At 37.7% G+C, this 13,929-nt stretch overlaps 1 protein-coding gene across 2 annotated transcripts in view; it reads right to left on the reverse strand.

The window, feature by feature from the left end:
• Nucleotides 1–13,929, reverse strand: part of egfra (epidermal growth factor receptor a (erythroblastic leukemia viral (v-erb-b) oncogene homolog, avian)) — a 66,340-nt gene that overhangs the window by 9,251 nt on the left and 43,160 nt on the right. For both annotated transcript variants that reach the window (XM_082173925.1, XM_082173924.1), the window contains exons 13-21: nt 12,927–13,059; nt 10,709–10,799; nt 10,335–10,492; nt 10,178–10,219; nt 7,756–7,897; nt 7,280–7,402; nt 6,116–6,214; nt 2,739–2,924; nt 274–429 (exon numbers count right to left, since the gene is read on the reverse strand). In XM_082173925.1, coding sequence (XP_082030051.1) covers nt 274–429; nt 2,739–2,924; nt 6,116–6,214; nt 7,280–7,402; nt 7,756–7,897; nt 10,178–10,219; nt 10,335–10,492; nt 10,709–10,799; nt 12,927–13,059 — 1,130 coding nt within the window. The remainder of the gene's footprint in view (nt 1–273; nt 430–2,738; nt 2,925–6,115; nt 6,215–7,279; nt 7,403–7,755; nt 7,898–10,177; nt 10,220–10,334; nt 10,493–10,708; nt 10,800–12,926; nt 13,060–13,929) is intronic.

The following is a 13,929-nucleotide window of genomic DNA, read 5'->3' on the forward strand; positions in this document are numbered from 1 at the left end:
ATTATTTAGCGTTACTTATTTGAAAAAAGTAACTAAAATATTTAACTGTAAAAGTAATGTGTTACTTTACTAGTTACTTAAAGTACTAGTTACTTAAAGTAATCTGATTACGTAACTCGCATTACTTATAATGCATTACCTGCTAATAAGGCCACTTTCATCACTTAATTTGTTTTTAGGACAGTTTAGGAACAGTTATTCATCTAGTAAAATCAAAAACTGCTAAAACTCTGTTATCAACATCCACTTTCTCACAAAAGAGAAATAACAGACCTTTCCGCCATCTGCGTGATACTCCTTCTCGTCTGCGTTTAACAGCTTGGCCAGGCCAAAATCGGTGATCTTCACATGTTGAGGGGTTTTCACTAGCACATTACGAGCAGCCAAGTCTCTGTGCACAAGATGGCGCTCTTCCAGGTAATTCATTCCCTAATAAAGCCAGGGAGAGAGAGATGCAAAAGATTTTAGTCCACTTGAGTTAATATAACGATGTCCTCATTCAAGCTGGAACGAAAATTCTGTGTTGAAAGAAAATTCATTAATATGCCGTCCTCATACTGAGGTAATATGCCATCAAAACTTCTCTGAATACAGTCTTTTTCAGAGACACATGTGGTCTGTCACTGTTCTTTTCATATGAGAACAAGAGGATGACAGAACTAGACTACAGTAAGGACAGAGAAAGACAATATAAATATACACATCAACATAATTTATTAAGTTTTAGTAGGTAATAACTGTAGACCAGGACAAATGCTAAGCACAAAGTCAACTTATTTTTGGCAAAAATGGAACCTCATAAATATGGGCTTCATGTCTATATCATCCAAAAAGCTTCTGAAAATGTAATGATAGAGGTTTTTTTTTTACACATATTAAAGTTTTTGTGATTGAATAGTAATGCGATCATAAAAAGACTAAGTGTAAAGTGTTTACGAGCCACCTACGGACACTTTAACATCCAAACAGAACTACGTCAGCATACAGAGTCATGGATGAGAGACACAGATGGAAAAAAGTGCACAGATAAGGGGAAAATACTGTGTAGATCATTAGGGAATAATAGGAAACACAACCGATATGGAAAGAATGACTGTGAGAACTGATGATATTCAAACAAAAAGAAAGTCAGGATTCAAGAAGATGAAAACATATTTGTTCAAGCTTTTCTCAGAATGTTCAATCATCATATCACTACATTTTCAAGTCATATTCGGATCAAAGTTTCTCTCAAAAAAGAAATGTTCTTCCCTCAGCAGCGAGGACCAAAAAAAGTCCTGTCTGCTTAAAAAATCATCACAGTAACTGATTTGCACTTCAGAAAAGAGACATGACTTCACATTTTGAATATTTTCAAGTGGTACAGATCTGTGAGTGGTATTACCTATTCTTGGTTTAATATCACCAGAGAGAAGCTTGAATGGGCATATCAATTTATTCCAGATCTAAAAATGTCTCCTTATACCTTCTAGTTTCGCTTTAAACACGATGTATTAAACAAATCCCATTTTCCTTTTATTATATTAGGACAGTTGTGAAATGAAAATGAAATTAAGAGAGGTGGAACATGTTAATAATTAAACGAGGGTGCCCCATCACTTAATAATTAATCACAAATAAAATGAATTGCAAATAATTGTAGGCCTAATTAATAATTTTATCTTAAACAATAAATTAAAATAAAATAAATTATTACAATTAAAATAAGTCAAGTCAAGTCAAGTTTATTTGTATAGCGCTTTTCACAATACAGATTGTATCAAAGCAGCTTCACAGTATTAAATAAAATAATACAACAAAGTTTGTTTCAAGAGGAATTTATTGATTGATAAAATTAAATTAAATATCCCCAAAATATCCCCAACTGAGCAAGCCAAAGGCAACAGTGGCAAGGAACCGAAAAACTCCATCAAGTGACCTAATGGTGTCCTAAAACTCCATCAGGTGACCTAATGGAGAAAAAAAACCTTGGGAGAACCCAGGCTCAGTCGGGGGCCAGTTCTCCTCTGGCATTTATGAGCTAGAGGCCGGATTGTAGTTTGATCTGTAGGATTATATGAATGCCTGGCTGAAGAGATGCGACTTTAATCTAGTTTTAAACTGGGAGAGCGAGTCTGAGCAACGAACAGTATCAGGAAGACTATTCCAGAGTTTTGGAGCCAAATGTGAAAATGCTCTCCCTCCTTTGGTGGTTCTGGATATCCTAGGTATGACCAAAAGCCTTGAATTTAGTGATCTTAAAGAGCGCGATGGATTATAGGGCGATAGAAGATCCGTTAAATAGACTGGAGCTAAGCCGTTTAGGGCTTTATAAGTCAGTAGCAATACCTTGTAATTAATACGGAACTTTATAGGTAACCAATGCAGTGATGGAAAAATCGGAATCAAATGAAATATGATTTTCAAAAGACAGGTTGCAATCGAGTATAACACCCAGGTCTTTTACTGTAGAGGATAAAGTAACAGGACATCCTATGATGTTAAAGTTGTATTGTGCGAGGTTTTGTGGGCGCTTTTTTAAAAATAATAATAATTCATTTATTATTCAAATATATATAATAAATATTATTCAAAATAATAATAATAATAATACATTTAAATAATTATTTGTAATATTTAATTGTACTGAACACAATGAACTGACATCCCAAACCATCTGTTCATCATCAAATGAAATGACTCATTGGTTATCACAATGGAAGTGATTCAAAAAACAATGAAAGACACAATCCATTCACCTTAGCAATCTGCACACACCAGTTGAGCAGGTGTTGTGAGCCGATGTTGTCCTTGTTTTCCCTGACGTAGTCCAGCAAACAGCCGTAGGGCATCAACTGGGTGATCAGTTGGATGGTGGAGGTCAGGCAGATGCCGAGCAGACGACACACGTGAGGATGCTCCACGCTGGCCATCACATAGGCCTCCTATAGATACAAACAAATGAGGTCAGAACCCATGCAACACACTGTATATGGTATACAGCAACACTGACAAATCCTGCGGCTGTTTACAGTCCCTAAAGCCGTAGAACTAACAAATGAGGTGCCTTGGGCGCATTCGAAAATATTTGCAGGAGTGGAGGCCTGGAGTTCAGAAGAAAAGTGCTTTAGGAAAATAAAAACCTAGGAACATAACAAATCAAACCCTGGGCAATACACAGGGCTTTCCCTAGGTGATTTAAAGCTGCCAATCCCAACAACCATTTTCTTTCAAATAATGAGGGAGTGACTGATATCTATTTCAATTTTTTTCTAACATTAAAACTACTGCAGATCTGTTAGGATTCGGTTTCTGCAGACGTTCAAAAGGTTATACTGTGTGTTTCCATAGATGAGTTATCTTTAAAGTGTCCTTGAGAAGTGGCCTGTTCAGCCACATCCTCACAAACCAAACAGAATCCTGGAGGAAATTACATTCTTTCTGTTCGAAACAGAAAAACAAGACCCTTTCTGAGTCTGGGTGAATGCAAAAAGCAGGAATTCCTCCATTGCTACACTCCTCCTGGTTGAAGTTTTCTGTTCTGTATCAACTCCACACAACCCTCAAGGTTATGTTATATAGATTTCAGCTGCGCTTGTCACTGGAGACTGAGGCCTTTTCTGCACAATCATTATCTTAACTAGAATGACAAAACAGATTTCACTGTCTGTGTTTACTGAGATAATTACTGTAACTGGATCACACAGTGCAGATGCATGAACTATCACAGTATAAGCAGAGTGTGTGGAAAAAAGGGTTTGATTTTAGTGAAATACATAGCCAACTTTCAAATGTTGTCAAGAGTTAATAAAATTTACAGAATGTTTTCATTCACTAGCTAAAGCAGGCTTAATTAGGAGTAATTATTAGCACATACAACAATATACAATAAAACATTTCCAAAAATGTTTTTGCATGAAGTCAGTTCATTGCTGGTATAGACTTTAACATTTGACAAACATAAAGTGATTAAAAATCATTCTTCTTTTCAATTTAAACATTAACAGTATATTATTATTTTTTTTTTTTTTTTTTTTTTTTATAGCCTATATACTATTTGGTTATTAATTAGTATTTGATATAATACTTTGACATTTAAAGTGGCAGAATTCAATTTCTGGTTAACTATCTGTTCACTAGTTCACAAACAACAAATTCCTGCAGATGTTGGGCCCTATCTTGCACCCAGCGCAAGTGACTTTGTACACCGACGCATGTATCATTCCTATTTTGCACCCGCGCAAAGCGGACTTTTCCCTCCACAGAAGCACGTCGGTTAACTAAGAAATACACTTGCGCTCCCGGGGGCGGTTCAGCGCAAAGAGGAGGCGTGTTCCGGCGCAAACGTTCCTTCTTGCTATTTTGCAGGTTTAGAAAACAATTGCGCCACTAACCAGGAAAAAATAGTTTAAAGTCAGTGGCGCGTTGCGCATGTTATTCATATGCTATTTTAAGGGCGCATGCTTGGCCATAATCAATGTAGCGTGTGCACAACGCGCACTTTGATTCTCTCATCTACACAGAAGCAGCAGTTTTCATTTTTGCAAATCATACATTATTACGATAGATAGATAGATAGATAGATAGATAGATAGATAGATAGATAGATAAACAATTTATTATAAAAGCATACATCTAGCTTACACATTTACCCAAATTAACCGAAGTTAATTTGGGTGGGTTTCTCCATTTCAATGTAACTTCTCTCTTTTACGGCCGTGACGAGAACGTTGCTCTCCTTGGCTGTGAACCGCTGCTGGCGCGCGCCTGGCAAATCCGCCGTTACAATAGCAATCCGCTATGGAAAAAGCGCATCTGCTCTTAAAGGGAATGTGAGATGACGCTCTGATTGGTTTATTTCACGTTACGCCCAAACCACACCTATGAATAATGAAGCTACTTCAGACCAACCCATTTTAGATTTGCGCCTGGCGCAAGAGTCATTTATCCCGCCGGGAAAATAGCAACAGCGCCGAGACCCGCCCACAAAGTTACTTGCGCTTTGCGCTTTGACACTTGCGTTTCAGATCGTTAAAATAGGGCCCGTTGTGTTTTGTCGGGTCAGTGTGACAAAGATTTGTTTCTGAACACTAAATCAAACAGTCAACTTTTTCATTTGTTGCGCAATTTCAGCCAGCCTTAAAGTCACCATAACAATCAAAACTAACAATTCTTGATTTTAATGGAATATTGCAGTATTAAATTATTAATCTGCCCTAGTGAAAAACAAATATACCAAAATGTATTTGAAATACATTTATTTTATGCTAAGTATACTAAAAATACATTTACATATTTATGTACTTAAATACCCTGCAATTGTACTTTTAGCATACTAAATTAGTATACATAAAGTCTGTTAAATTGGAAAAACAAATTTTGTACTTAATGTACTTTAGTTATCCAGAAATAGTGCTGAGGTCCAACTAAAGATATACTTAAATATATTTGATTGCGCTAAAGTGGAACTATTGCAAGTATACTTTAGGTACACTTTAAATATCTTGTATTTAAACACTGATATTATACAGAGATCATAATAGTGATATTAAACACGTTAGGCTTAATATTAAGAAATGTGCATTCTGCAATAAAGAAGTACTCCAAATAAAGTTTAATTATAATATTTATTTCAGTAAGCCTCAAGTGTACAAGTCAGTAAATATGTTAATGGATTGTAGTATACTTAGTATGAAATAAATGTATTTTAATTATTTGTATTTTTACTAGGGTGTGCACATCATTATTATTTTTTTTATTCATGTTCTCTCGTAATCTTGAATCAAAATAACTCCCCCTCCCTCTTGCAGCTCATCTCTTCTCTTCTCTGATGACGTGTTTACTAGCGTGAGGGCGGGGCAACCTGTCAATCACATGAGATTGACCAATAGCAAACCACGACCATCCAATCAATTCCCAATGGACAAAATCAAGTCCAGCCCTAAATGTTTTCTTATTCGAGAAGCCGTTTTAATCGGATAGGAAAGAAAAGACTATCGCAACTTCCGTTTCATGCTGACATTAAGATATTTGGCTTTAATAATCAATTCAGTATTGACAGCAGTAAACTGACAATGAGTCACAATGAAAAAAACAGATATGACATAAACACCTCAATTCACACTCTAATACTCACGTCCAAGATCTCCTTGTTTGCTTTGGGAGACGTGGCTTCTCGTAAGACCTTAATGGCGACGGGGATCTTCACACTCTCTCCCTCTGGAACCCACAAACCCTGCAGCAACGTATATTTGTCTTAATATTTCATGAGTAACACCCAGTGTTTTGTAACCAACTTTTCAAAGCTGAAATCATCCTGAGATGAAGTTATAATGTTTATGTCTACAAATCAACAACAAATAGACCTAGATGCCGGTTTCAGACTACATCATATTTTTGACTTCTACGATAGTCAGTGTTTTAGGTTATGCGATTTTTCACTCCTAAATTGTTGTTGTGGACAAGAAAGTCAGACTACACATCGCATCTTTAACAACAAGCGTGATGTCATCGAGAAGGCGGAACAAGCGACACTAAGAGGCGGGATTAGCTGAGGTGACGTGACGGCTAACAGACAGCAGACAAACGGCTAGTAGGTGACATCAGCGACAATCCACCTGTCAATCAAGTGGCCACGCCCTTAATTATGCAGAACTTTAAGGCTTAATATAATTTATATGGATGAGTTATAAAAAAATATTTCCCCCAAATATTTCTGCTGTAAAGTTGGGCATTTTAGCTTTGGGGACTTATGGGATTGACTCTCTTTTGGAGCCCGTCTCTAGCGGCCAGTCGATGAATTGCAGTTTAAGTCACTTCCGTGTTGGAATCAAGAGAGACCGGAAGGTTGCCGCTTGATCCCAACGCAAGAATTGTCGTTTACGAATCACCACCACGACACCTTAAGTCAAACGGATCGTGCAAAAATCGTCTGATATCGTGCAGTCATGGACCCGGCTTTAGTCAGGTTAGACACCATAATGAATTTAGCACATGAAAACAAGACTTAGAGTCTTTACAATGGCAAGCACTGTATAAAAGTCCTAGATTATGTAATTTTCACAACTCACAAGTTTTTTCGAAAAGACGTTTTATCAGCTGAACAATCGGTATTTTGTTAAACAACAGTGCTATACATTGTACTTCTATCACTCACAGCCTTGTTTTCATTACGGTCAAAAATTAAACAAGGCGCGATTAAGGTCTTATTTTGTACAGAAAACTGAGAAGGCATTAGAAGAGGAAACACACAAAAAAGTATTTACATACACATATGCAACCCTAAAGGGAGGTCAGTCACCTTATACACAGTGCCGAAAGCTCCGGACCCAAGCACTTTGATCTTCTTGAACTCCGTCTCTTTGAGGATTCGCAGCAAGGCCTGGTTGGGGGCTTCGCCGCTGGGGGTCAGAGGCTCCACTAGCTGTAGAGACAAACAGAGTCAGGAAACCTCCCCTCCACACTCAAACACACATCCTGTCCTCCAACAAGCACGGGGTGACACGGATCTGCCTGTATTCACGAACACTATTGCCTCAATGACTGATTTCGTACTAGACTGTTGACATTACAGCTGCAAACCGGCTTTATTGCATTGATCTCACATTCTTTCAGCTTGTCTGAAGTTACTATATCTGACTCTATTCTGAAGCTATAAATCATTCAGCTCTTTCCCGCAGACATCAAACTCTGCCAACTCTCTGCTTTCTGTGAGTGTTTGGATGTTTAACAGTAGATATTCAGAATATTTATATCCTGGTTGTCTTGTGGTCTGACCTCTCTTTCTTGCAGGAGTCGTCGCAGGGTTCTCTTCCTTCTGATGTGGCGTCTGCGGAAAAGAACAGCCACTCCTAGAGCCAGGATTACAAACGCCAGCAGACCTCCAACCACACCAGCGGCAATCATGGGCAAACCAGAACTACAGACCAAAGGAACATTATTGAGTAACAGACCTTATGCATGTAGTTGAAGATGGTCCCCAATTTCTCTCTTGACCAAGGATACTAAATCTTAACACATTTATTGAGTGGTTGTGCTCTTATTAATGATGTTTATTTATCTAAACTTTCTTTAGAACATCAGCATTTGTGAGATTTATTCCATTTGAACAGTTTTGAGTTTAATATATATTTTTTTTGTCATTGGATAAAAATGATTTACTTTATGTCGGACATTAAAACATTTATGTCTATTTTAAGTATTTAAATTAATTCATTTAGATGTGAAGGGTAAAATAGTTTTTTTTTTGAAATAATGAATGATATTTTAGACCCTTGGCGTAATTTTTTTTTTTCAGTTTAACACGCTACAATTTTTTAACGTAATTAACTCAGAATCCCTTTTTTTCTGTATTGCCTCATTATTTTTCAACATAAACTATTTCGCTGGCGCACTTAAGACATTCTACTCACTATTAGTAACTTTGCAACTACAAGTCAACTAACTCTCATTAGAGTATTATTAGACTGTAATAGACTGTTAGTAGAATGTTGGGTTAAGGTTAGGTTTTAGGTTTCGGGTTAGTAGAATAAGTTGACATGTAGTTACAAAGTTACGTATAGTCATTAGAATGTCTTAAGTGGACTATCAATATAAAGTGTTAGCAGATATTACTAATGTATATTAACTGGTAGTTGACATGGTAGTTGACATGTACTGTAGTTGCAAATTAATGAGAGTTAGTTGACAAGTAGTTGCAAAGTTACTTATAGTAAGTAGAATGTCTGTTGGGGCAGATATTAAGCAGTCTACTCTACAAACTTTGCAACTATACATGTCAACTAAAGCTGGTTACACACAGAAAGATATTTGGAGTGATTTTGGGCCCAATTCTCCCTTTCCGACAATCCTAGGTAAAGTCCCGATAATCTTGACGGTTCTACAGATTATCTTATCAGATTTTCCTGTGGTGTGAGATGTGTTAAGGGTGACTGAATCTGCACGGAAGAATGCCGGAGCTATACCAATCTCAAATCATAAATATCCAACGTGTTGAACATTAACGATCAGAAACAACCAAACGCGCACGCACTCTGTAGATTGTCACGTGAAACGAAACGATACCCAATCAGAAAGCGAGCTCACCTCCAGCTCGCGCTGTAACATATAAAGTCCATGTTAACGCCATCTCCATGACTTCATTCAAACCTTTTTCTTTTTTTCTTTCATTTTCTGTAAAAAACAGTCCAAACACTATTATCGCCATTTCTTCTTGCCCATCGTCTGCCATGTTTGCTTACTCTTAAGTCACGTTTGGTCGCAAGAATTTTTACCCAATTTTCTGTGTTCACAGTCGGGACTCTGGTTGTTTGTAAATGTAATCTGTTAGGGTGTGATATGATGTTTTAGTCACATCGTGGCACTCCACACACTAGGGGCCCTATTAACGATCTAAGAGCATGGACTAAACTGCAGGGCGCAAGTGCACTTAGGTTGTGTCCGAATCGACTTTTGCTAGTTTAACGACGCGGTGCCTGGTCTAAAAGGGTTGTCCCCATTCTCTTAATGAGTAATGGGTGTGTTTTGGACGTAACATGCAATAAACCAATTAGAGTCTCATCTCCCATACCCTTTAAAAGACAGTTGCGCTCGCGTCATGGCGGATTCGCTATTTACATGGCGGAATTTGCAAGCGAATAAACTGAACGCTTCTCCAGAGAGGAAACAGATCTGCTTGTGCGCGAGGTTAAAGAGCAGACCATCTATGGGACAAAGTGTACGTGTGTTGTGCACCCGCCTATAGGCGCACATTACAAACGCGCTGTTTAAATAACAAAAAAAGTCAACGCGCCAACAATGCGCCTGAACACACCTCGTTTTCAGACCAGCACGCCCATGGGCGCAAATGCATTTGCTATTTAAACAACATGGCGCAGGACGTGAAAATGAAAACTGCGTCGGGCTGAAACTAGCCAAAAACACTTGCGTCGCGCCTGGCGCTGCATTGCGACAAGTGTATAATAAGGTGCTACAGGAACAAAGCTGTTAAATCAGATTTTTTTATTGTCTCTCACATTTTGAAAATCTGGTAAGATTTAAAAAATCTTTTAGTGTGGGCCAGCCTTAAGTTAGTTGACATTTAGTTGCAAAGTTACTTATAGTTAGTAGAATGTCTAAAGTGGACCACCAAATAATGTGTTACCGGATGAACGCATTTCTGAAATATCCCAAAGCATTATAGGATGGATTTACATCTTACCTTTTGAAATCTTTGCAGTCTTTCAGATCAGGCCCAGTACATCTGCAATGCAAAACATAAAATCCAACAAATCACAACTAGTACATTCTGCAGTCCCAAATGATCGTTTCATGTCATTACATTCAAATGAAAGCATCGTATATGAAGCCTCTCTCACCCCTGTGTGCAGTTCTCATGACAGGACTGGCACACGCGATTCTCGTCAGCATATTTCCAAATGAGTATGTCTTTCTCTCCAGGTACGCCTTGCGGGCAGCGTGGGACACAGTGCGGCCCATCTTTGTAGTTGGCACAGAATGTACATTTGTCGGGTCCCTGGACAAAAGTTGGAAATTAGATGGAAACAAGCAACTTTTCCACAGTCTTCTAGTGATGTGAATTTAATGATGTGTCTCCAGGACACTACTGGGACACAAAACACTGGTTTGAGAGACTGGTATGCTGCCATCAGCTATTTCAAATATAAGAATAAACACTGTTCACGGGCATCTAGCAGAACATGTGGTGCTGTAGGTTTGGTTTGATACTTACAGGGCCGGTGCAGGTCCGAGTTTCGTTCTTGACCAGACATTCAGGGTCACAATCCATACACGTTTTGTTGACCTCATATTCACGAGGATCACTATATTGACAAAAATGTGCTAAGTTTAAATCATCATTGATATATCCAAATAATCACTTAACACCAAAAGTTCAAATACACTAAATAGTTTTTCAGATACTCTCCCAACATTTCCTGTCCTATTTCTACATTCCTCTCAATAAATATAATATCCTCTCAATAATAGACCAAAAAAAAAGAAAGCTGGCCACAATCGATCATCCATCCATCCATCCATCCATCCATCCATCCATCCATCCATCCATCCATCCATCCATCAATTAATCAATCCTGATTTGAGTTGATCATTTTATAGAGATTTTTATATTATCTGTCCGTCCACACAAATCACAACACTTTTATGCTGCCTTAATGTTATTTTTGGACCTTCACATTTTCGGTCACTATTCACTTGCATTGTGACAGTGTAAATATTTCTCTCTCTTTCTTTGTGTTCAGCAGAAGAAGGAAAGTAATACGCATCTGGAATGTCAGATGATGAGAGAATTTTAATTAGGTGTTTGCATTAAAGTCCCCCTTTGGTGAAAATCATGTTTTTAATGTTGTTTATATGTCTATGTGGTGTTTTTAATATGCTTTAAGACAAACCATGTGCAAGTACATAGGTCAACATCATTGTTGAGTATTTTCTCCTTAAAACTGCAGTGAACCAAAGACAGTCTCAAAAACGCGGTTTGAAATCGCTGGTGTTTCTGACGTCACAAACTACCTTGTAACCAATCAGGTCAACGTGTGATCGTGGATCTCCGAGCTGGTGTGAGTGAGTGGAGGCGGGACTAATTTGCATATTCATAGAACCGCATATACTAAATGAGGAAAGGGTGTAGAGTTACAGTCAAGCTATTTTAAGGCATGAATAAATAAAAAAAACTCAAGGAACAAGCATTTAAATATGTAATTTTGTTGATCAAAGATGAGTTTTAAGGGATAAATTATAGACTACAGGGGGACTTTAAGAGACCTGGTCACTTGTTATTTCGAGTTTGAACATGTATCAACTAGGGGTTGAACCGACTAGTCGATTAGTCGACTAGTCGACCTTAATGCAATGCCCTTTAAGCTTGACGTCGACTAGTCGCGTTGATCATGTGACACTATGATTGTCACCATCAAGTGTGTGGAAATAACTAAAGATGAAGCTTGTAAAAATGTCACTTGGAAAGTAAGTCTGTCCTGAAGTACAACAAAAGTACAAGTGCAATGCACACTCATCTGAAAAGGCATCCGCTAATGTTAAGTGAGGAATGCAAATCATTTCGACAGCAGTAAATTTACCCTTTGCAGGGAGTTTGATTGACAGGCGATCTGACCAATCATAATCCGCCATTTCTGTCCGACAAAGCAGTCAGGAGAGTTAGTAGATTAACGTTGGAGGATTTGAACTTGAATAACGGAGTATACTGACGTCTTTCTGAAGTTAAAACAACATTCCTTCTTATGTATATTCATGTTTATTTGATGCTATAAATTAACTAGAAGGAAGAGATGATCGGTTCACGAGCAGCTTTAAGAGGTTCTACAGCGATCTGTCAGACACATTAAAGAGCCACAAAACGGTATTTATTGTTTAAATTTCTTTATAAAATGACCAAATATGAAAGTTGAGACTTTGTTTACATATTAAAAGTAACCTGCTCTGTCCTGTCTGTCAGCACGTCAGTGTCCTCTCTGCTCCGCGATGTATATTTCACTGTGTCGGACATAGCAACAGTAACGGGGAGGGTATTTGCGAACGGTCAATTAGAAACTTCACTAAACATGCAAACCATGATCGAAAAGTAAAAACTGTGAATGAGCAGGACTGTGACAGCTTACTTACAGCCCATCTTGCATAAATGGCATAATGCATCACTAAAAAAATTTTGCACTAAAACGGGAGTTATTGTTGCATTGTTACCGTTAAGTTGCAACATATTATGAACTGTCTGTCAGCATCTGTATCATTTTCTGCTAATAAATAGCAAATTGGGGCATGTTGCAAAGCAGTCCCATCTCTTGTGTTTTTATGAATGACGTGAGTGACTAGTCAACGTCGACTCGACTTTGATGTCATAACAGTCGACTTCAAAAAATCTGAAGTCGTTCAACCCCTAGTATCAACTGAGAAGGCATAATAGTCTCACTCACCCAGCCAGGAGGTTACAGGAAGCCACACAGTGTTTTCTACGGCTGTAATGCTTACAGATGAAGCACATAGTGGGACCAGGACCCCAGCAGCCATCAGTCGTGCACATCTCATCACATGTGCTGCTCTGATTCGCTGTAACACACATTCAAATAAGATATCAAATGTACCTTGATTTGACATTTACAAAGTGCACTTTTTAAAATTGTACTTAAGTGTGTTAAGTACCAGTAATGAAATTGTACTCAATTAAGTGACCTTTTATTTAATTACTATTGTATTATTTGAAAGTACTTTTTAATATGTTTTTTCATAACATACATTTTTAAGTCATTTGTTGAGGTCAAGTTGTAAAGAAAGACTACACGCCTGCACTTCAAACGCGCATACCTATAGACTGAATGCGTAATACACATGTGCACGCCGTCAGCGTTTTCACAGGTTTGCGTTTTTAAAGCTTGACCAGAGATAAAAAAAAAAAAAAAATTTCAGGGCTTGCACCTTGGAACCTATTTCCAATCTTATAATGGGCCATGGTTGGATCTTCCATCAGGACAACGGTCCAAAACAAACATCAAAATCAACACAAAAATGGGTAACTGAGCACAAAATGAAGCTTCTGCCATGACCGTCCCAGTCCCCTAAACTGAACCCTATAGAAAATGAGTGGGGTGAACTGAAGAGAAGAAGCACCAACATGTGAAAGAGATTCTGTATGAAGTAATGGTGTCTGATCTCTTGTCAGGAGTTCTCCAAACTCATCAGGCATTATAAAAGAAAACTGGCAAAAAGAGGTGGCAAAAAGAGCCAATAATTATGGCCAGCGTGTTTTGGAGAAAGCATAATGTGATTTGCCCCCCACTTTCAATTATTTTACTTCAATGAAAAGTTTTTGCATATATATATATGTATATATATATATATATATATATATATATATATATATATATATATATATATATATATATATATATACACACACATACACCCACACACGTTTTATTT

Source organism: Leuciscus leuciscus, assembly GCF_965113295.1.
Source record: "Leuciscus leuciscus genome assembly, chromosome: 6".
In the NCBI taxonomy this organism is placed as follows: Eukaryota; Metazoa; Chordata; class Actinopteri; order Cypriniformes; family Leuciscidae; genus Leuciscus; species Leuciscus leuciscus.